This window comes from Crocuta crocuta, unplaced genomic scaffold (assembly GCF_008692635.1).
Source record: "Crocuta crocuta isolate KB4526 unplaced genomic scaffold, BGI_CrCroc_1.0 scaffold289, whole genome shotgun sequence".
NCBI lineage: Eukaryota > Metazoa > Chordata > Mammalia > Carnivora > Hyaenidae > Crocuta > Crocuta crocuta.
Genome location: NW_027533264.1, coordinates 1,115,130 through 1,137,077, shown reverse-complemented (window position 1 = coordinate 1,137,077; position 21,948 = coordinate 1,115,130). Strand labels below are relative to the sequence as shown.

General features: G+C 42.4%; 1 protein-coding gene across 4 annotated transcripts in view; it reads left to right on the top strand.

The window, feature by feature from the left end:
* GJC1 (gap junction protein gamma 1) overlaps positions 1–21,439 on the top strand; it is a 40,756-nt gene extending 19,317 nt beyond the window's left edge. For 2 of the 4 annotated variants that reach the window (XM_077747722.1, XM_077747723.1), the window contains exons 2-4: positions 337–437; positions 14,781–14,854; positions 15,801–21,439. In XM_077747722.1, coding sequence (XP_077603848.1) covers positions 15,821–16,999 — 1,179 coding nt within the window. In that variant the 5' untranslated portion in view covers positions 337–437; positions 14,781–14,854; positions 15,801–15,820 and the 3' untranslated portion in view covers positions 17,000–21,439. Of the gene's footprint in view, positions 1–336; positions 438–8,274; positions 8,429–14,780; positions 14,855–15,800 lie in introns of those variants that run through there. The other 2 variants (XM_077747726.1, XM_077747724.1) reach the window with 2 other exon arrangements.
* Positions 21,440–21,948: the final 509 nt, after the last annotated feature.

Here is a 21,948-nt window from a genome sequence, read left to right as displayed (position 1 = left end):
GGGAGGGACAGAGAGAGGGAGACACAGAATGAAGCAGGCTCCAGGCTCTGAGCTGTCAGCACAGCACAGAGCCCGACGGGAGGCTCGGACCTGTGAGCAGGGAGATCATGACCTGAGCCTAACCTACCGACAGTTTATGCTTTTTAATCCATAGGAATTAATCTCTTTCCTTTCTGTAAATGTTTTCACATTTTGTATTTTTATATGATTAATTGTATTCTGTCCTGATATATGATTGTATTAATGAACATGTTTTATATTTTCTACTTTGTACATATTCAGGTCTCCTATTTAATATAGCACACATTCATTGAGTGCTTTTTATGTCCGGGGCAGGATGCTAGGAGCTAAGTGGTCAGAAAAATTGAAGAAACCTGGACTTTCAAGGAGCTCATTCCAGCAGAAGAAACCAGTATCACTAACCTCGATTTAATAGAGTAAGTCCTGATATTGAGGGAATGAAGAACTATGGGCTTTCTGCGGAGGGGATTAATTGAGGAGATCAGGGAAACTTAAAGTGGCCTTTGAGCTAAATCTTAAAGGACGAAAAATTTTCCGGGTAGGAAATTGTGGAAAATCAGTTCAAAATTTATTCATTTTTAAAATTAAAAAAAAAAAAAATTTTTTTTCAAGTTTATTTTGAGGGGGAGAGAGAATCCCAAGCAGGCTCCGCACTGGCAGGGCAGAGCCCAATGCAGGGCTTGAACTCATGAATTGTGAGATCATGACCTGAGCCAAAATCAAGATTTGGATGTGTAACCGACTGAGCCCCAGGCACCCCATGGCAATTTAAAATTTAAAGTGGAGGAAGGTTGGGGTGCCTAGAAAGCTCAGTCCTTTAACCATCTGACTCTTGATGTCAACCCAGGTCTGTCTTGATCTCAGGGTTGTGAGTTCAAGTTTCACACTAGGCATGAAGCCTATTTGAAAAAAATAAAATAAGGGGCACCTGGGTGGCTCAGATCATGATCTCATAGTTCGGGGGTTCAAGCCCCACATTGGGCTTCCTGCTGTTAGGGTGGAGCCCCCTTCAGATCCTCTGTCTCCCTGTCTCTCTGCCTCTCTCCTGCTAGTGCCCTCTCTTCAAAGTAAATAAACATTTAAAAAAATAAGGGGGAAGAGAGGTGCCTGGCTGGCTCAGTGGGTAGAGCACGCGACTCTTGATCTCAGGGTTGTGAGTTTGAGCCTCACGTTGGGTGTAGAAATGACTTTCAAAATTAAGTGTTTCTTTAGTGTTTTACTTGTTTTCTAATGTTTATTTATTTTGAAAGAGAGGGAAAGAGAGTGTGGGCAAGTGATGGGGTGGGGGGCCGGAGAGAGAGAGGGAGAAGGAGAATTCCAAGCAGGCTCCTCACTGTGCACACAGAGCCCACCACGGGACTCGATCCCACGAACCATGAGATCATGATCTGAACCAAAATCCAGAGTCGGTCACTCAACAAACTAAAACACCCAGGTGCCCCCCGCAATAAAATCTTAAAAAAAAATAAAGTGGAGGAAAATCAATGAGCAGAGACTTAAATTTATTCCAGTCATTCTGGTGCTGCTTGTTCTAAGAGCCAGGGATATAAGAACAAAGTCCTGTAACAAAGAAAAGATAGGTAGCGTAAATAAGTTCCAAAGGCAAAAGGCAGGGTGAGGGGATAGAGGGTGATGGAGGCATGTGGTTATAGGTAGGTGGTCGGAGAAGATTCACCACAGGAGGTGACCTCAGAAGAGAAGCATAAATGAAGGGAGCAGGAGCAAATATGAGGGTGTCCAGGGAAAATAGGTTTAATAAAGGAAACAACAAATGTATGTATGAAAATGCGTAGTGTGAATTATATAAATAATGATTTTTAAATTTTGAAGTAAATTAAGATGAACACTTTATAAAACAATTGAGTTTTTGTGGAAAAAATGTTTTAATGTTAAAAAGTTTACAGAAGGATTTTTTCCCCCCAAGTCAAGCAGACTATTCTATAGGGCATGGAATGCCTTTGGGTGTATTTTCTTTTAAATGTTTTTTGTAATGTCTAGTTTTGAGAGAGAGACAGAGTGCAAGTGGGGGAGGAACAGAGAAGAGGAGGAGACATGGAAGCTGAAGCAGGTTCCAGGCTCTGAGCTGTCAGCACAGAGCCAGACGCAGGGCTCAAACCTGCCAGCCGCAAGATCATGACCTGAGCTGAAGTTGGATGCTCAACCGACTGAGCCACCCAGGCGCCCCCTAGGGGTATTTTCTTTTAAAAGAAAAGTCTATTCATTTGGTTCAAAAAACAAGACAGTATAAAAAGATACATAATCAAAAGTGTTGATACTGCCCTGTCTTCTTTAGTCCCCTCTCCCACTTTTATTAGTTTTTCTTTTAAGTTTTCTTGTGTTTTTTTAAAGTTTGTTTATTCACGTATTTATTTAAGTACTCTCTGCACCCAATATGGGGCTCAAACTCATGACCCCGATATCAAGCATCACATGCCCTTCCAACTGAGTCAGGCAGGTGCCCCCCTTGTGTTTTTTTAGTAGAAATAAAAGCAGAAACACAGATTGGTTTTCTTCGTTCCTTACACAAACAGCATACCAATGTATACACTTATATACCTTGCTATTCTCAGTAATTAAATGTCTTGGGTGTCTTTCTGTATACAACGAGAGCATTCCTCATTATTTTTTATGGCCACGTGGTATTCTGCTGAATGGATTGACCATAGTGCATTTAACCATTTCCTAGGGAGTGGACATTTGAGTTCTTTATCGAAACAGTGCTATAAGGTGATTATTCCCAACAGTGAGATTGCCGGTCAAAGGAATAGATGGACTTGTAATTTTGTTAGGTAGTACCAGCTCGCCATCAGAGCTGTCCCCGCCCCCTGCGCCCCATCAGCAGCGTATGAGATCTGTCTCTCCGCTGCCTCCCCAACATCTGGATTTTTGTCAATGCGATAGAACAGTTGTATCACAAAGTAGTTTGTTTTTGAGGTATAATTCATATGCCTTAAAATTTCATCCTTTTTTTTAAATTTTTTTTTTAAATGTTTTATTTATTTCTAGGAGAGAGAGAGAGACAGTGTGAGCAGGGGACGGTCAGAGAGAGAGGGAGTCACAGACCGAAACAGGCTCCAGGCTCTGAGCTGGCAGTCAGCACAGAGCCCGATGCGGGGCTCGAACTCACGAACCGCGAGATCATGACCTAAGCGAAAGTTGGATGCTTAACCGACTAAGCCACCCAGGCGCCCCAAAATTTCATCCTTTTAAAATAAGCGTACAATTCAGGGTTCGCCTGGGTGGCTCAGTTGGTTAAGTGTTCGACTTTGGCTTAGATCATGATCTCAAGGTTCGTGGGTTAGGGAGCCTGCTTTGGATTCTGTGTCTCCCAATCTCTCTGCCCCTATGCCGCTTGCTCGCTCGCTCTCTCTCTCTGTTTCTCTCTCTATCTCCCAAAAAATAAAGTTTTTAATTTAGAAGAAAATAAAGTGTACAATTTAATGGTTTTTAGTATATTCACAAGGTTGTGTATATAAGACATCACCACTGTCTTAATTCAGATTTTCATCATCCCAAAAAGATACCCTGTATCCTTTAATAGTTACATCCTATTTCCCAAAACCCCAGACAACCAACCACCAGTCTACTTTCTGTCTCTGAGTTTGTTTGTTTGTTCTGGACATTTCATGTAAGTGGAACCATACAATGTATGACTTGTTTGTATTTGACTTATTTCATTTAGCATTTTTTCTTTTTTTTTCAAATTTTTTATTTCCTTTTGAGAGAGAACATGAGCAAGGGAGGGCCAGGGAGAGGTGGGCAGAGGATCTGAAGCAGGCTCTGCACTGACAGCAGCAAGCCTGATATGGGGCTTGAACCCATGAGCCGTGAGATCATGGGATGCTCAACTGACTGAGCTACCTAGGTACTCCTGATTTTATTTTTTTTAATGTTTTATTTATTTTTGAGAGAGAGAGACAGCATGAGCAGGGGAGGATCAGAGAGAGAGGGAGACACAGAATCTGAAGCAGGCTCCAGGCTCTGAGCTGTCAGCACAGAGCCCAACACGGGGCTCGGACCCATGATCCGTGTGATCATGACCTGAGCCGAAGTCGGACGCTTAACCGACTGAGCCATTCAGGGCCCAGGTTGTGGTATGTTAAATATGCGGCCTGTTAGACACCCAGGAGATGGAGAGTGGCCTCTGAATTTCAGGCCTAAAGTTCAAGGGAAATGTTGAAGCAAATGGGACATCATTTGCAGGTCGAATTCTGGCTGGAGGAACCTGCAAAGAACACGGAAAAGGATAGGGTAACAAGATAGGATAAACCAGGACATGTATTTTAGAAAGTTTAGAAAAGGAGAAGTAAGACTGAAATAGGAACTGAAAAATAAGAACCAGAAGAATATGGTATCAGGGAAGCCAAGTGGAAAAAAAAAGTACTTTGGAGAGGAAGGAGTGATCAGGTATATCAGATACAGCTTAGGAGCACCTGGGTGACTCAGTCAGTTAAGCACCTGACTCTTGATTTTGGCTCAGGTCACGATCTCCTGGTTTGTGAGTTTGAGCCTTGAATCAGGCTCTCTGCTGTCAGCACAGAGCCCGCTTTGGATCCTGTCTCCCTCTCTCTCTGTCCTTCCCTCGCTTGCTCACACTCTCCCTCAAAAATATTTTTAGAAATTTAACAAAAAAGTTAAGCTTTTAAAAAAATATATAGCTTAGAAGGTTGAATAAGAGAATTGACCGTTGAATTTGGCACTGTAGAAGTTATCGGCAAGTAGTTTTGGTAGATTGGTAGTATCTAGGCCTATTAGTATTGTACTGTTCCATCACATAGATGTTACCATAGTTTTTTCACCACTCATCATCAGTTATTAGCCATTTAGGTAGTTTTCAATTCTTAAGATATTTTACATATGCAGATTCAGATATGCATGATGTATTTGAGAGCATTATGAGGGAATAATTTAGAAATTAGGGGCACCTGGGTGGCTTAGTCGGTTAAGCGTCCGACTTCAGCTCAGGTCATGATCTCATAGTTCGTGGGTTCGAGCCCCGCATCAGGCTCTGTTCTGACAGCACAGAGCCTGGAGCCTGCTTCAGATTCTGTGTCTCCCTCTCTCTCTGACCCTTCCCTGCTCACGCTGTCTCTCTCTCTCAGAAATAAATAAAACATTAAAAATTTAAAAAAAGAGAGAGAAAGAAATTAATGCCTTATTGGAGGAGTTAAGAAAATACTGCATAGCAAAAATAGAAGACTTTGGAGTTAAACCAGCCTGTTTGAACCAACCTGTGCCGGTAGCTGACTTTGTCTACATTACTTAATTTTCATGAACTGGACTCTTATCTAAAAGATAAGATTTTATGAGGATTAAAATAAATGAGCACTCTGTATGCTTCCTAGCGCATATGTGTTCAGTGAATCCTAAATTGTGTTCTCTTAAAAAAGTTTATTTTAATGTTAGACATTTTTGAGAGAGAGAGAGCACACGTGGGTATGTGCACTCACACAAGCCAGGGAGGGCCAGAGAGAAGGAGACAGGATCTGAAGCAGACCCTTAATCCTGAGAGCAGAGAGCTGTATTTGGGGCTTGAACTCACAAACCATGATCTGATCTGAACTGAAGTTGAACGTTTAACGGACGGAGCCACACAAGTGCCCCATGTTTATTTTTGAGAGAGGGTGAGTGTGTGAGAGACAGAGAGAATCCCATGCAGTGTCTGTGCTGTCCGTGCAGTGCCTGATGTGGGGCTTGATCTCACAAACCATGAGATCATGGCCTGAGCTGAAATCACAGTCAGGTGCTTACCCCACTGAGCCACCCAGGCGTCCCTTGTTTGTTTATAGGGAAAGTAAAGATTGCTTTCTGAAAAAAGAAAAAAATGTTATTAATTGGTCATGGAAATTTAGGGAGGTGTATTTTGAGGGTGGAGGAGAAGAGGAAAACAGTTCTTTAGGGGTCATTCATGTGGAGATTTTTTCGATGATAAGAGAGAGACTAGGGGAAGATAGTAAATTTGAGTGATTTCCAGTTGAATTCCATTGTGATCAGAGCACATACTTTGTATGATTCGAATAATTTTAAATGTATTGAGACTTTGGATAAAGGCCTAGAATATGGTCTGTCTCAGTACATGTCCTTTGTGTCCTTGAAAAAATTGTGAATTCTTTTGCTGTTGGGTGGAGCGTACTCTAAACCAGTGTACTCAACTGGTTGTTTAGTGGTTGATAGTAAATAGTGTTTATCTTTTATATGCTTACTGTTTATTCTGTGAATGATTCTGTGAGTGATCAGTATTGAAATCTCCCAACTATTAATGGTAGGGTTTGTCAATTGTTCTTCTTAGTTCTATCAGTTTTTGCTTCCTCTCTTTTGAGGCTCTGTTGATATGTATATAAGCATGTGATAACTTTATGTCGTATTGATGAATTGACCCTTTTATTATTGTGAAAGGACCTTTCAGGTTATTCCTTGCTCTGAAATACTTTTTCTCATAATATAGAGTTACTTCTCCTTCTTAATTAAATTTGTAAATAAAATTTATTTATTTATTTATATAAAGAACACGCGAGAGAGAGGCAGAGAGAGAAAATCCCAAATAGGCTCCACACTGCTAGCACAGAGCCCAATGTGGGGCTCAATCTCCTAAACTGTGAGATCATGACTTGAGCTGAAATCAAGAGTTGGAAGCTTAACAGCCTGAGCCACCCAGGGGCCCCGTCTTTTTTTTTAATATTTATTTTGAGAGAGAGCGAGCAAGCAGGGAAGGGGCAGAGAGACAGGGAGAGCAAATCCTATGAAGACTTCATGATGTCAGCACAGAGCCTGACGTGGGGCTCAATCCCACAAACCTCGAGATCATGACCTGAGCTGAAATTAAGAGTCAGACTCTCAGTCACAGCATTTAACTCCTTTCTTTTCATTACTGTTACTATGTTACATCTTTCTCCATAGTTTTGCTTTTTAACCTCTGTGGCTTTATACCTAAAGAGGATTGCTGTATAAGCAGTATATAGTTAGATCTTGTTTATTTAGTCTGACAGTTTCTGCCATTTATTTATTCATTCATTTATTTATGTTTATTCATTATTGAGAGAGAGAGAGAGAGAAGCAGACAGAGCATGAGCAGGGGAGGGGCAGAGAGAGAGGGAGACACAGAATCCAAAGCAGGCTCCAGACTCTGAGCTGTCAGCACAGAGCCCAATGTGGGGTTTGAACTCATAAACTGTGAGATAATGACCTGAGCTGAAGTCAGATGCTTAACTGACTGAGCCACCCAGGCACCCCAAATTCTGCCTTTTAATTAAATATTTACCCTGTTTACATTTAATGTGATTGTTACTATCATAGGGTTTTAATCCACCATCTTCCTATTTATTCTTTGTCTCATTTATTTTTGATTCCATAGTATGTCCTTCATTGGTTTATTAGCTGTAACATTGTTTTGTTATTTTAATAGTTAATTTTGGATTTACTATAGCCATCTTTTAAGTTATTACAGTCTGCTTTCAATATTAAATCACTTCTTGTATTATATGATAACCTTACAACAGTATATTTCCATTTCCTTTCTCTCTGCTCTTTGTGATGTTGTCTTCTATTGTTTTACTACTTCTATGCAAAAGAAGTGTGATAAGAAATATAAATTCCAGGGGCACCTGGCTGTGTCAGTTGGTGGAGCATGGGACTTTTGATCTCAAGGTTGTGAGTTCAAGCCCCATGTTGGATGTGGAAATGACTTAAAAATAAATTTTTTTTAAGAAAGATAATTCCCACAATAACAAATTGTTGCTTTTTTGCCTTAAACAGCTAATTATCTTTTTTAAGTGTATATATTTTTCTTTTTTTAAAATAGAGCGCATGTAAGCAGGGGAGAGGGGCAAAGAGAGAGAGAGAGAGAGAATGAGAATCTTAAGCAGTCTCTAGGCTCTATCCCACACCCTGAGATCATGACCTGAGCTGAAACCAAGAGTCGGATGCTTAACTGACTGAGCTAGTCAGGCGTCCCTTAAGGGTTTGCTTTTCAGCTTTGTTGGGGGGAGCGTGGTAGAACAACTTTAGTCCAGAGCTAATGATGCCCCACTTCTGAGGCGTTGCCTTTTCCATTACTCGGCTTCGTGCCCCACGTGTGGGATGTGCTCGCACCCTGACGTGTAAGAGCACAGACGTTTCCTGCCGCGTGTGAGAGCTGGGGGGTCGTGCTGCACGGTTCCTTCTCGCGCATACCCCTCCTGCGGTCATTGCCTCACAGGCGTTCACTGGCCGGCAGTCCGAGGACAGTGGTCCGCCCATCCCCAGAGCTTGCTCTCTGGGCAGCTGCCTCCTCGCCGGTACTGCTGCGCCCTGGGAACTCCAGCTCCGTTGGCCTCTCCAAAGTGTGTACTCTGTCTTCTCAATTCAAGGAGTCAGCCGGCTTCTCGGGGTGCCCGCCCCCCTGCTCTGCAGCCTGGAGACTCTCCCTGCCGTAAGCTAGAACAATCCCTGGTAGTTTCCCTGTCCGTGCTGCCTGTTCTTTAGTGTCCAATAACTGTTGTTTCATGGATTTTGTCTGGTTTTTAAATAGGAAGGAAAGAAAGTTGAGAGCGTTTCCATCTGTTGGCATTTACTGTCCTCAGTGAAGAGGAATGTAAGAGCATCTGAAAATTTGGAATCAGGCTGGGATTGGGGGAGTTAAGGTAGAGGTTTTAAAGAGAAAATTGTGGGAAACAGGAAAGGGAGACAACTAGGGAAAAAATAAGCAAATGGTTTTCTGAAAGGTGTTGAACCAAGATTAAAAACAAAACTTTGAAGTGAAAATTATTAATTTCTAGGCCGTTGTGTTACCCAACACTCCATACACCAGCCCATTTTCTGCTTAAATTACTGTCCTGTGAACCACGGCTCATTACCTCTTGAGGCTGCTGATTCGTTTTATGGACAGGCCAATGCAGTGGGAATTTGTTTTCTAGGAGAAAAAAAAGTAGAGAGATTGTAATAAGTATAAAGCAGGCCCCATAGGAATGTATTTATTCATCTGTTAAACATTTATTTAGCCCTTAAAATGTGCCCCTTATTGGGCTGGAAGCTAGGGAAGCAGAGGTGAAAGATATACGACATCCAGGGGCTCCCGGTCGGATGCAGTGACCCCAAGAGTCCAGCCGCATCGGGAGTCCCAGTGCCTGCCTCGTGGGCTGGCCCGGCTCCTAGCTCCGCATGTGCGCGCCTTCTGACTGTCCCCCCTCGTACAGGACACTGGCACGTCCGACCCGGTGTCTTCTGAATGGAGTTTACCAACTTCTCTTGTCCCTAATTCTCAGTGCCCAAGTAAGTAAGTAAACCTATAAGCTTACTAATTAAATAAGTAATTAAACCATTTCTGTTGGAGATACCTCTTTTCTAGTTTTAGTATTCCGTCCCAACTGCCAAGAAACCTGAGTTTTTTCTTTTTGTTTGCCTTTGAGTTCATTCTGTACATAAGATCTTAAACTCTGAAATTTCCCCTTTTGATCTTTGTGAATTTATTTTTTTTTTAATTAAAAAATTTTTTTAAATGTTTATTTTTGAGAGCGACCCACAGAACACAAGCAGGGGCAGGGCAGAGAGAGAGAGAGAGAGAGAGAGAGTCCGAAGCAGGCTCCAGGCTCTGAGCTGTCAGCACAGAGCCCGACATGGGGCTCGAACTCACAAACCGTGAGATCATGACCTGAGCCAAAGTTGGGACACTTAACTGACTGAGCCACCCAGGCACCCCGATCTGTGAACTTATTGTTTAGTTTAATTCTGATTCCAAAGATTGGGATTAAGTTCCCCCTTCTGTGTTCACATGGAAACCTATATGTAGTTCTGTCTGTAGTATAATTCTTCACTGGTGGTTAAGAGCCCAGACTCTGGAGCAAGACTGGCTGACTTCAGATTCTGGCTTCACCGCTTTAATAACTGTATGGTCTTAGGCAATTTTGTAAGCTTTCTTGATCTCATTTCTTCATCTTTAGAAGGGATCCAATCATGTAATCTACCTCCTGGGGTAATCCAAATAATTTGCTTTGTATTTAATCTTCAAAAATCCTAGGAGTTCTATTTTACAGGAAAATGTGGTAAACTTGGCTTGATCCTGTTAGGATATAACCATAGAAAACTTCAAATACAAAGTATTTGGGAGGGAATTATGTAATTTATTACCATGTTTATGCCAACTAATTTTTAAAATTCTGTTTTCTAGGATAAGACAAGGTAGATTTGTAACTTTAGTTATTTGGAAAATGGACTAAAAATAGCACATGTGGTTTATGTCCAATAAAAGTTATATAAGCAAACAAGATTTTTTTCAGTGTGTGTTATTTTGTTTGTGTGAATCTTTTTGAATTATGGGCTACCGTGAATTATAGTAGTCTTTACTTAAAAAGTCATCCTAGGAGGAATAGTTTTTTCCACTTTTGAATTTATGCAAGAAATTGACTGATGGACTATATAAAAACAAGAAAATTTGAGGGATGCCTGGGTGGCTCAGTCGGTTAAACTTCAGACTCTTGATTTTGGCTCAAGTCATGATCTCAACAATTTATGAGATCGAGCCCCACGTCAGGTTCCATGCTGACAGTCGAGAGCCTGCTTGGGATTCTCTCCCTCCCCCCCCCCGCCTCTTCCTGCTTGCACTCTCCTTCTCTTTCAAAATAAATAAACATTAAAAACATAAAAATTAAAGGAAGACAATAAAGTGAAGTGTTATGTTAAAAGCCAAATGATTAGTGTCCATACTATATTAGAGTATATTCAGCATGGAGCACCCAGGGAGCTCAGTCAGTTAAGCGTTCGACTTCGGTTCAGGTTATGATCTCACAACTCCTGAGTTCATACTGCATTGGGCTCTGTCCTGACTGCTTGGCGCTAGGAGCCCTCTTTGGATTCTGTGTGTGTGTGTGTCTCTCTCTCCCTCTTTCTCAAAAATAAACATTAAAAATTGTTTTAATAAAAATTAAAAAAATATTTTCTGCAAATAAATGGGCAAAAGGCTAGAAATAACCCAGGAAGCGGGGAAGGATATGGGGGAAGTATGTCTTGGTATATTAAAAATATATAAATTGAGGAGCACCTGGCTGGCAAACTGTGACTCTTGATCTTGGGGTTGTAAGTTTGAGCCTCATGTTGGGTATAGAGATTACTTAAAAAATAAAATATTAAGAAAAAAAATAAAACAACATACGGGGTGCTTCGGAGGCTTAGTCGCTTAAGCGTCCGTCTGACTTTGGCTCAGGTCATGATCTCATGGTCTGTGGGTTCGAGCCCTGTGTTGGGCTCCGTGCTGCCAGCTCAGAGCCTAGAGCCTGTCTGGGGTTCTGTGTCTCCCTCTCTCTCTGCCCCTCCCCTTCTCATGCTCTGTCTCTCACTCAGAAATGAATATTTAAAAAATTTTTTTGTTTAAAAGTTGGATGACAGTATAAAGCAAGAACCATGCAGATTTACGTTTCCTGTGACCTAATAATCCTGCTTCCTAGAATTTGTCTATAGATAAATTCAACCAAAGCATAAAGAATATATTTTTTCAAGAAGATATTAAGTACAAATGTACTTAATTGGGGCTTTCTTAGAAAAAACATTGAGGTGCTTGCCATCCCCTCCTCTTGTGCTCCCGTGTGCTCCTCCTGTGCCCCCCGCCCCCCGCGCTCCCATGGCACTTTCTTCAAAAGATGAAGTATGGAAATGATTCTTATGTGTCCGTGAGAGCCATTCACAGGTTAATTGCATACTCTCACTCCCCATTGTGTATTCGTGTCTGTTTGCTGAAAAGGGGAAGTCAGAGAAGACTGTCCTGGCTTTTAGGTTTCTGATAGGAGAGCCCAAAATGGTTCAGAAGAAAGGGAACTAGTGGAACAGGAACACAGTGAGACCACACGTGGCAATGACACATTTCTTCTTAGAAACGTCAATTCCAGAACCCACCCTTTTACTCATTCTGTATTCTCTCCCTCCATCTCCCCCCATCCTCGGAGTAGTATACTCTGATATTTAAGCCATTCTCTTAATGCTTGGAAGGAAAGGAAAGGGATTTGGAAAGAGTGTCAAGAAAAATCTATTGACTCATTGGTTGATGACAACAGTGGTGACACTGCCATTCGTTTCAGGAAGCCCATTGTTATTTTATTCTATTTACTTAAAAAAATGTTTTTTAATGTTTATTTTTGAGAGAGAGGGAGAGCGCGAGCAAAGGAAGAGCAGAGAGAGACAGGATCCAAAGCAGGCTCTGTGCTGACAGCAGACAGCCCCATGTGGGGCTCGAACTCACAAACCGTGAGATCATGGCCTGAGCTCAAGTTGAACACTTAACCAACTGAGCCACCCAAGCGCCCCTTACGTGTTTTTTAAAATGTTTGTTTATTTTGAGAGAGAGAGCAAGTGCAGCAGGGGCAGAGAGAGAATATTAAGCAGGCTTCATGCTCAGGGTGGAGCCCAGTGTGGTGCTGGATCCCAGGACCCTGAGATCAAGACCTGAGCCAAAATCAAGAGTTGGATGTTCAACCGACTAAGCCACACAGGCGCCCCAACCCATGGTTATATAGAAGGAATATTTCCTGGGGCTCTTGGGTGGCTCAGTCAGTTGGGCGTCCGACTTCAGCTCAGGTCATGCATGATTTCACAGTTGGTGGGTTCGAGCCCCACATTGGGCTCTGTGCTGACAGCTCAGAGCCTGGAGCCTGTTTCAGATTGTGTGTCTCCCTCTTTCTCTCTGCCCCTCCCCACTTGTGCTCTGTCTCTCTCAAAAATAACCATTAAAAAAAAATTTTTTTTTAAATTTCCTGTTACCCATTTTATGAGATGTTGGAGTTAAGTTATTAAACACATCACTTCTAGGGGTGCCTGGGTGGCTCAGTCAGTTAAGCGTCCGACTTTGACTCAGGTCATGATCTCACGGTTCGTGGGTTCAATCCCCATGTCGGGCTCTGTGCTGACAGCCAGCTCAGAGCCTGGAGCCTGCTTTAGATTCTGTATCTCCCTCTCTTTCTGACCCTCCCCTGCTCACACTCTCTCTCTCTCTCTCTCTCTCTCTGTCTCTCAGGTATGGGTACAGGGGACTGTGGCATTTATGATTCCCCTCAGGAAGCCAAGTTCTTAGGGTTCAGCATTTTCTAAGTCTAGCCTTTGTCTTAACCAGTGTACGATGCCTACTTCTATATGTGTATAAATTGCCGCTTTATAAGCTCTGAAGACATATCACTCATTCTTCCTCCCCCCCCCCAAAAAAAAAGTAGATTATTCTATGAGATGCTAAACCATTGAGAACTCTTTCATCACAATAACCACTAAAAAGATATTTGTTGGTCTTTGGTACGGAGGGAGGTGTAGGGGATGAGTTTTCTAACAGTTATACAGTGATAATTTTGACTAATTGGAATATATAGAATTTCAGGCTTTAGGGAAAATGCTCTAGAGGTGGTGTTTGGAAAAATCTGAGTCTGAACTTGGTGTGAATCATTACGGGAGTTCTGTGTTAGAAACTTGACTGATGTCAGGGTGCCTGGGTGGCTCGGTTAAGTGTCCGACTTCGGGTCAGGTCATGATCTCACAGTTTGTGGGTTTGAGCCCTGCGTCGGGCTCTGTGCTGACAGCTAGCTCAGAGCCTGGAGCCTGCTTCAGATTCTGTGTCTCCCTCTCTCTCTGACCCTCCCCTGCTCACGCTGTCTCTCTCTCTCTCTCTCTCTCTCTCTCTCAGAAATAAATAAAACATTAAAAAATTAAAAAAAAAAGAAACTTGACTGATGTCACCATTTAAAGATTGCATATTACTCTTTTGTGGTTTTATGACTTGTATATTCAGTGAGAGAAGTGATGAGATGCTTGTGTGGTCAGATTCTGCGTGTAATCTTGCTGCATGTAATCTTGCTGCTTCTGTGTTATGTAGCTGCCTGTACTATCTGCCTTTTTTTTTAAGTTTATTTATTTTGAGAGAGTGGGGGATGGGCAGAGAGATTGATGAGAGAGAGAGAGAGAGAGAGAGAGAGAGAGAGAGAGAGAGAATCCCAAGCAGGCTCTGCACTGTTAGCACAGAGACCTACCCAGGACTTGAACCCACAAACCATGAGATCATGACCTGGGCTGAAACCAAGAGTCAGTCACTCAACAAACTGAGCCACTCAGGTGCTCCCCTCGCCCAGATTTTATTTTTCAGTAATCTCTATACCCGATGTGGGGCTTGAACCCAAAACTCCAAGATCAAGAGTCACACGCTCCACTGACTGAGTCAGCCAGACACCCCTGGATGATTTTTTTTTTCAATCACAATACAGATGCAGGTGTTTTCTTTCTGTGAGCAGTTTCTTTGTGTGAAGCCATAAATCACTTCCAGTGGATTCAAGCGTCCGAGTGACTGAGGGCCAGCTGTTGGGTGTTGTAACTAAACAGCTTGCTCATTGTTGGCCATTCAAATCCGGTGAGAGGTGTTAGCTGCTCCAAGGAATAGAAGGGGACTAGAGCATCCAGGGTGAAGATTTTCACAGGGCCTTTCGTGACCCAGTTTGCATTTGTTGAGATTTTTCTGCTTTGGCTTTTTCCTATAGGTGCCAGAGTTGATCTGCTTCAGGTTTTCAAGAATGACTCATCTTCCTGTCATAGGTTCTTAGACTATAGTGACTTAATCTTTGGGTCACTGTTAAATGTAGTTTCTCCTACCACATGTATTGGGAGGAATATTTGGAGGGATTCAAACTCAAGCATGTTTCTTCCTCATGCTGATTAATCCCTGTGCTTCATAGAAAACTTGTTTCTTCCTGAAAATGGCTTTTTAATGATTGATCATTTTCTGTAGGAGGAAGCTGGTGACCTTCTCTTGTCTTTTTTCCTTCCAGAGGGAATCTGGAAAAGTTATAAGCAAAACATCATTTCTCTAAGAAAATTCTGAATAACAAGTTCTGAGTAACAGGTAAAGTATATTTAAACTTCTTTGGTGCTGATAATCACCTATAATCTACAAAAGGAAACTGGGAGTGGGAAGAAGAGAAGGAGAGAGAAGTGTGCTTTGTGTCAGGGGTCGCATTAGGGATTGTATATACGTTGTCTCATTTAGATGATTGTTACCCGGATGCTGGGCATATAGATCTAAGAATCTCAGAATAAAACTGGCCTTCAAAATGCTGTTTTGAATGGATTTGCCTGTGGATTGGATTTAATGTCCTGACAGTTCAGTTTGCAAACATAAATCTACCACAAACCAAATACAGCTGTATACAGAATTCTAGAATCTGCTATCTTGTGCAGTCTAGCCAGAGAGCGTCTTCCTAGTTCCTTTCTGCCTTCTGTTTTCGTTCTCGATCATTGCCAGTTATTTGCAGCTGTATCATCTCCTTAATTCTTTTTAATACTTTGTCACCAGGTCCAAAATTTAAATTTCCTAATAAGGTACCTCTTCACAATGGGGTCCAACCCAAGTGTCCCCCATGATGTTCTCAGTGAGAGTCTTACCACGAGAGGACAGAATAGCTACACCTCTCACTACTTTCTTCTTTGTATCTCACAAAGAAGGCTTATGAAATAATCATATACATGAAGAATCCAGTAGGCTGGGTCTGAGAAACACATCTCCGATGTTAGCTACAGTTTTACCTTTGAAACTAGTGAGCCATGAAGGCTAACCAGACTTCTAGGAGTCGGTAGGTCCAAAGTCGTGCTCACAGACTGAGGTCAGTTGTATTCCCTGGGGGGTCGTAGGGAGCAGGATGCTCTTTATTCTGATTAGGCTTCTAACATGAGCCTTAAAGTGAGATTTCAAGTATTCAAAAGAGTAGTTCCTAGAGATGTCGACGAAAAATTAAGTTGTTCAGATTTTCCTATTTGTTGCTTTTTCTTTGACATTTTCCCATTTTAATCAGGGCAAACCAGTTCCACCACCATGAGCTGGAGCTTCCTGACTCGCCTGCTGGAGGAGATCCACAACCACTCCACATTCGTGGGGAAGATCTGGCTCACTATATTGATTGTCTTCCGGATTGTCCTTACGGCGGTGGGAGGAGAGTCCATCTATTATGACGAGCAAAGCAAATTTGTGTGCAACACGGAGCAGCCGGGCTGCGAGAATGTCTGCTACGATGCCTTCGCGCCCCTCTCCCACGTGCGCTTCTGGGTATTCCAGATCATTCTGGTGGCAATGCCCTCGGTGATGTACCTGGGCTATGCCATTCATAAGATTGCCAAGATGGAGCAGAGCGAAGCAGACAAGAAAGGAGCTCGGGGCAAGCCCTATGCAGTGCGCTGGAAACAGCACCGGGCTCTGGAAGAAACGGAAGACGACCATGAAGAGGATCCCATGATGTATCCGGAAATGGAACTGGAAAATGAGAAAGAAAATAAAGTGCAGAGCCAACCTAAACCCAAGCATGACGGCCGCCGGCAGATCCAGGAGGATGGGCTGATGAAGATCTACGTGCTGCAGTTGCTGATAAGGACCGTGTTCGAGGTGGGTTTTCTGATAGGGCAGTATTTTCTCTATGGCTTCCAAGTCCACCCGTTTTATGTGTGCAGTAGACTTCCTTGTCCTCATAAGATAGACTGCTTTATTTCTAGGCCCACCGAAAAGACCATCTTCCTCCTGATAATGTATGGTGTCACAGGCCTTTGCCTCCTGCTGAACTTTTGGGAAATGCTTCATTTAGGGTTTGGGACAATTCGGGACTCACTAAACAATAAAAGGAGGAAACTGGATGATCCGGGTGCTTATAATTACCCCTTCACTTGGAATACGCCGTCTGCTCCCCCTGGCTATAACGTTGCCGTCAAACCGGATCAAATTCAGTACACCGAGCTGTCCAACGCTAAGATTGCCTACAAGCAGAACAAGGCCAACATCGCCCAGGAACAGCAGTACGGCAGCCACGAGGAGAACCTCCCCGCGGACCTGGAGACCCTGCAGCGGGAGGTCAAAATGGCTCAGGAGCGCCTGGACCTAGCGATCCAGGCCCACGGCCACCAGAACAACCCCGACGGCCCCCGGGAGAAGAAAGCCAAAGCCGGGTCCAACAAGAGCAGTGCTAGTAGCAAATCAGGGGATGGGAAGGCCTCCGTCTGGATTTAATCCTGGCCGGGCTTGAAGCTTGCGCTCTTCGCAGCTCGCGGTAAGCGGCGCTCCCTGAGTAATGGCCTCCGCTGAGTAAACATTTGGCTCTGCTTATCTTCAGGGATGCCGCTGGCTCATGACCGACGCTCAGGGGACTCTGAAAGCGGGGCTGGGACAAGGGGGAGAAAAGGAGGAACACTGAGTTCCTGGGCACATATTTCAGCAATAATACTGTTATGGAACTTTACACTTATGTCTTCCAGATCTGGGAAAAAAGAGATAATATTTAAATCATTCTTGTTGAAAAGTTTTTGTATGTACAGTATTATGGTACATTTTTTTTAGTCTGAGAACTTTCTTTTGTATTTGTATATTGGACCACTATAGTTATACTTTTATATTAAAGGAAAAAAAGTCCTTCAGGTAATGCCTATTAGGCTAGTGTTATTACTTTGTTCAGCAAATTCCACCCTGGGTTTAAAGTTTTAATAGACGCCATACCTAATAAAAGTGCCTCTCGCGTTGCAGGGAAGATTTCGGATACGTAAGGAGCCAGAGGAGGAAGCATCAGTTTTCAGTCTTGGAAAGAAAGTCCACAGTAGAAGGAGGCTGAGATCTTTTCTCCTTTACTTAAGAAATCTCTGAACCTTATTCACCTACCCAAACCTGTCTCCAGTCTTTGCAAACCTATTTGTATTTTCAGAGAATATTGATGATTAACTGCAGGATTCCTCTCATTATCAAGGATTGGCAGCATATTCCTTGACGGTGTGTACATAATTTAGGTTCTTCCAAAAGGTCAATTCTCAAAGGTGTCCTCAGTCTGGGAGCAGTGCGGCAGCCCTGACCAGAGGTGTTACTAAGATTCCTCTATGGCAAAGCTGTGCCTGGAAAATGAGCCCTACTATGTGGACCTATTTGATTCGCCTTAAATCTCTATCCAGAAATCTGCCTCTCTGGTTTCAAGAAACCAGGGTCGGATATTTTCTTTGGATGTTAACATTGGAAATAAAAAAATTCCCTCATAGGCTAAAAATACTCTGAGCCGTTTGTATTGCATGTGGCAGAAGGCCCAAATCCGAATTCCTTTTTCTTTTTTCTTTTTCTTTTTTTTTTTTTTTTGGTAATTTGCCATGTAACTTTGATCATTTCTGTACTTCTGCCAGTGTAGATTTCTGTATGGAAGACCGGTCAGAACGGCCTGTAAATAGACCTGAAGAGAATTTCAGAATTCATTCCCTACAGGCATATCTGTTTGTTAATGACCAGCATTAATGTTCACATAACACTTGTGATACGCAGTATTTCATTGATATCTTCAGGCCTATATTATGTTGGAGAGCAAAGCTCTCCCAGCCCGTTCACATCGTTTGTCTTATAGTTTATGAGCTGGTGAGCAGAACCTTAAAGGAAGGGGCCTTTGCTTCCCAGGGATCTTTTCAGTTGGAGTGTCTCACTCTTTTCTCATAGAAAACAAGCCGCCTCTGACTTTGAAATTACAAAAGTATTATTTTTTATGTCTTAATTTTAAAATGTCAGTTCTTTATTATTTAGGAGAATCCCGGACCAGCACCCTTTGGATGTTTCTTTTTCATTTCTTTACTTGTTCTACTCAGGAAAATGTCCACTTCTCTTCTAGCCATGCATTAGCCTTTTTTTTCCCCCCCAATCTATAAATTTTAGCCTAGACACACTCCTTGGACTCTCTAAACACCTTCAGCAGAAAGTAAACTCAGGAGAGACTGAAGGGGAATTTCACAAAACAATAGACCTGACGTGGCCGGATCGTTAGCAGATGTACACAGCTTCCATCATACCAAGTGTTTTATAAGGAAATTCAAGTGCGTATTCTTAGAAAACAAGCAAGATGTTAAACACCTAAGCACAGCTAAGGTGAAGATTTATCAGGTCATTCTTGTGTCACTAGAGCTTCAAGGAGATTTCTTAACCAAAGGACAGAAGATTCACAGACACTCAACGCACATCTACACAGAGCCTGAAGGAGACAGTGGCTTCGCCCACGGAAAGGCTGGGGACTCGAGAGTGACAGAGAGGAAAGGAGTCGAGCAGAAATGCCAGGCAAAGACAAGTAGCGCCAGAAGCATCCACTTAGTTCCTTACAAACAGTGCCCTCGGCGCTTCCTCTTGGCTTGTTCCGATGAGAATGTTGTTTTGTGTCCGGATAATTCTTCCCAACATCTTAAAGTGTATAGGGAGATATCCTAAGTCACTTCACATGTGCAAGTCTGTTCTCTCACCAAAGTTTTAACTATGACACAGAGTTCCCAACTCTCACTGCTGTTTCTTGGTACATTTCTTTCAGCCTTTGAACGTGGGAGTTTGCCAAAGCCATTCTCCCCTAATGGCATGTCATGGACCTCCATTAGGAAAATGGCCCTATGGGGGGCTAGCTTAACCCATGAATTGGGTCTACGTCGAATCTATAAAAATATCATTCTGGTTATTCTGGAACTTGCAGGTATTAGTATAAAAATGTGTGTCAGCAGGTTTTGGTTTTTTTCCTATCAAAATCACATCCCTTGGAAATAAGCCGCAAAGGCATGCCTGTCCTATGACACTTGCTTCTCTAAATAGTTGAGTGTTTAGCCCCTTCATCTACTAGAACCAGGATACGGTCAACATGTTTATATTTCTCAGTATACTGTTGGATTTATTCAGTTGTGGTGTGTGTGTTTGGCTCATCATCTGTGTTAAAATGTGTTATTCAGAAGAGATGTATACAACAGGCTTTTTTCTTAATTCGAATTTGAAGGGGGGTTAGATAACATTCTCTTAAAGAGTGTTAGTGTTCACTTTGTGGCTTTTCTTTGCCTTGTGACTTAGTTTTTCCTGTTTCTGTATTTGCTCACTGAAAACCACAAGTATGTTATCTCATTTGAAGTCCGTTTTTCTGGGGATTTTCCTTGACTAATCTGTAAAAAAAATACTTTTGATAAAAATGAAATTTGCCATCGAAAATGGTCTTCACGGCCCCGCCAACTCCCACATAATCTGGCTTGTAGAAGGCCGCCCATGTCTTAAAGAGAAAAAAGAGTCCTTCTTCGGTACCTTAACTCTGTCATTTCTTAATGGTGTGACATCAGGCAGTTCACCTGACTTTTCCAAGTTCCGGGAGCTGTTTCTCAGAAGTGTTTATGAAGTAGTTAGAGCCTATGGTAAAGGTATTTAAAAACCAATGTGCTCGCTTCAGCAGCACATATACTAAGAAAAACCAACTAGTGGTCATGTGTCTGAACTTGGATCTTCAAGGAAAAAATAGTTGACAAAACTACATGATGGTTGTAAGACTCCAATGCTCTCCATCACAGGGTCACAGGTGGCTTAAAACACTTGGCTTTAAGCCGTTCATACCAAGAATGGACTTAAATGTCATTCCCGTTAGTCATACTGATGCTTTACCCTTTCAGCTTATAAATGTCCATGCTTTATTCCTTCTGTCTCATTAAGAGACCGTATACCTCTAAAAATAACATCTACGGTTTACGATGAATTTTTGGCCAGCTAGCTTGCAGTAAAAGGCGAGTATGTTATACTTGAACCTACTTCAAGAAATGCCTTTTTATAAAGGAAGGGTCTTTCTTGACTGAAGAAAAGACCTGAAAGTCCAAGATACACAGTTATAGGCCATTTTGATTGGAAGATTCCAGGTATTAGATTAATTGTATCTGTATAAAATCATGTAATCTCATGAAGAGCCTTACCACCTGAAAATAAGAAAGCCCCCGGCACCTCTACAATGTAGAGTTTGGAACTAAACGTTACATTCTGGCCACACATCATGGAGAGACTAAAAGATTTTACTTGTCCCTAATGCAATTGTGTTGTTTTAAATAATAATGTTAAGTGAGTTTGGTTCATGCACATTCCACCCTAATAATCGTACTTTTTAAAAAGAGGCAATCCATAGTATTCTATAATGCAGGAGTCCAAACAAAAGAAAGTCTTACTCCCATGCAAAGTCTCTGCAGAAATGAAAGGGGTAAGCATTTTACATTTCCAGGTTGGCTTGTTGAACTAGCGAAGGCATTGGCTATATGCTTCCAAGAGTGGAAATTTTTCTTCATTGTACTTTCTGATTGTGTTTTCTTTAATAAAGCTCTTACAGAAGTCTCTACCTCAGGCACTAAGTATTGGATACGGTTAGCATATTGATACTGAAAAACTTGGCTAGGACTTCTAGCTTTTTAAGACCATTTAAACATAAACTTCAACTGTTAACCAGCAATCTAATGTCATGTGCGCAGTTTGGATGTTGTATGAACAGCTAAGGAATTACCCATTCTAGTGCCAAAGATCACTCGTTGCTAATTTTGTTCTGTACAGTTAATGTGAAACTTTTTATGGTGGGGACAGACTTCTGTGCTCGGGGCCTTGTCTCTAGGAAGATGTGTCAGTTCCAAATGTTTTGTGAGTTCCAAATACAGTTTAGAAGGTTCATTTGTGGTCTGTGCATCTTTTCCCAAACTTGAGAACTCGGCTGCCAGTAAATGTCATATGGAGGATTTTACCCCATTCTTTGTATAAAATAGTAGCTGAGAGCTTAATGGTTTATTCAGAAAACCTGATATGAAAATCTCTCCTAGTATGTTCACCTGTAAATTGATCTCAGTGGGAACGCATGACAGAAAAACTTCCAAGTAAATGGCTTGGGCTCAAAACGTGCCCTTCTTCACAGCTGAGTTCTACAACTCCAGGGATTGCTGTGGCTACACGGATTGGCATGTTCCTGGCATCCTAAATCTGGGAAGGGTACGTGGCCTTGTGCAGGAGTGGGGAGGCTGGAGTCTAAGCACAGAGGCTGGGAAGCACAACCTGTCTCGCTCCTGTAGTTCTCAGGGCCTTTTCTCCAAAAGGAAGGCCTCCTGAGAGGGCGTGTTCCCTGCAGCCCCACACCGGTCTTGGCAGGGCTAATGTGCCTTCTGGGAAGGAGGTGGGGGGGGGGGGGC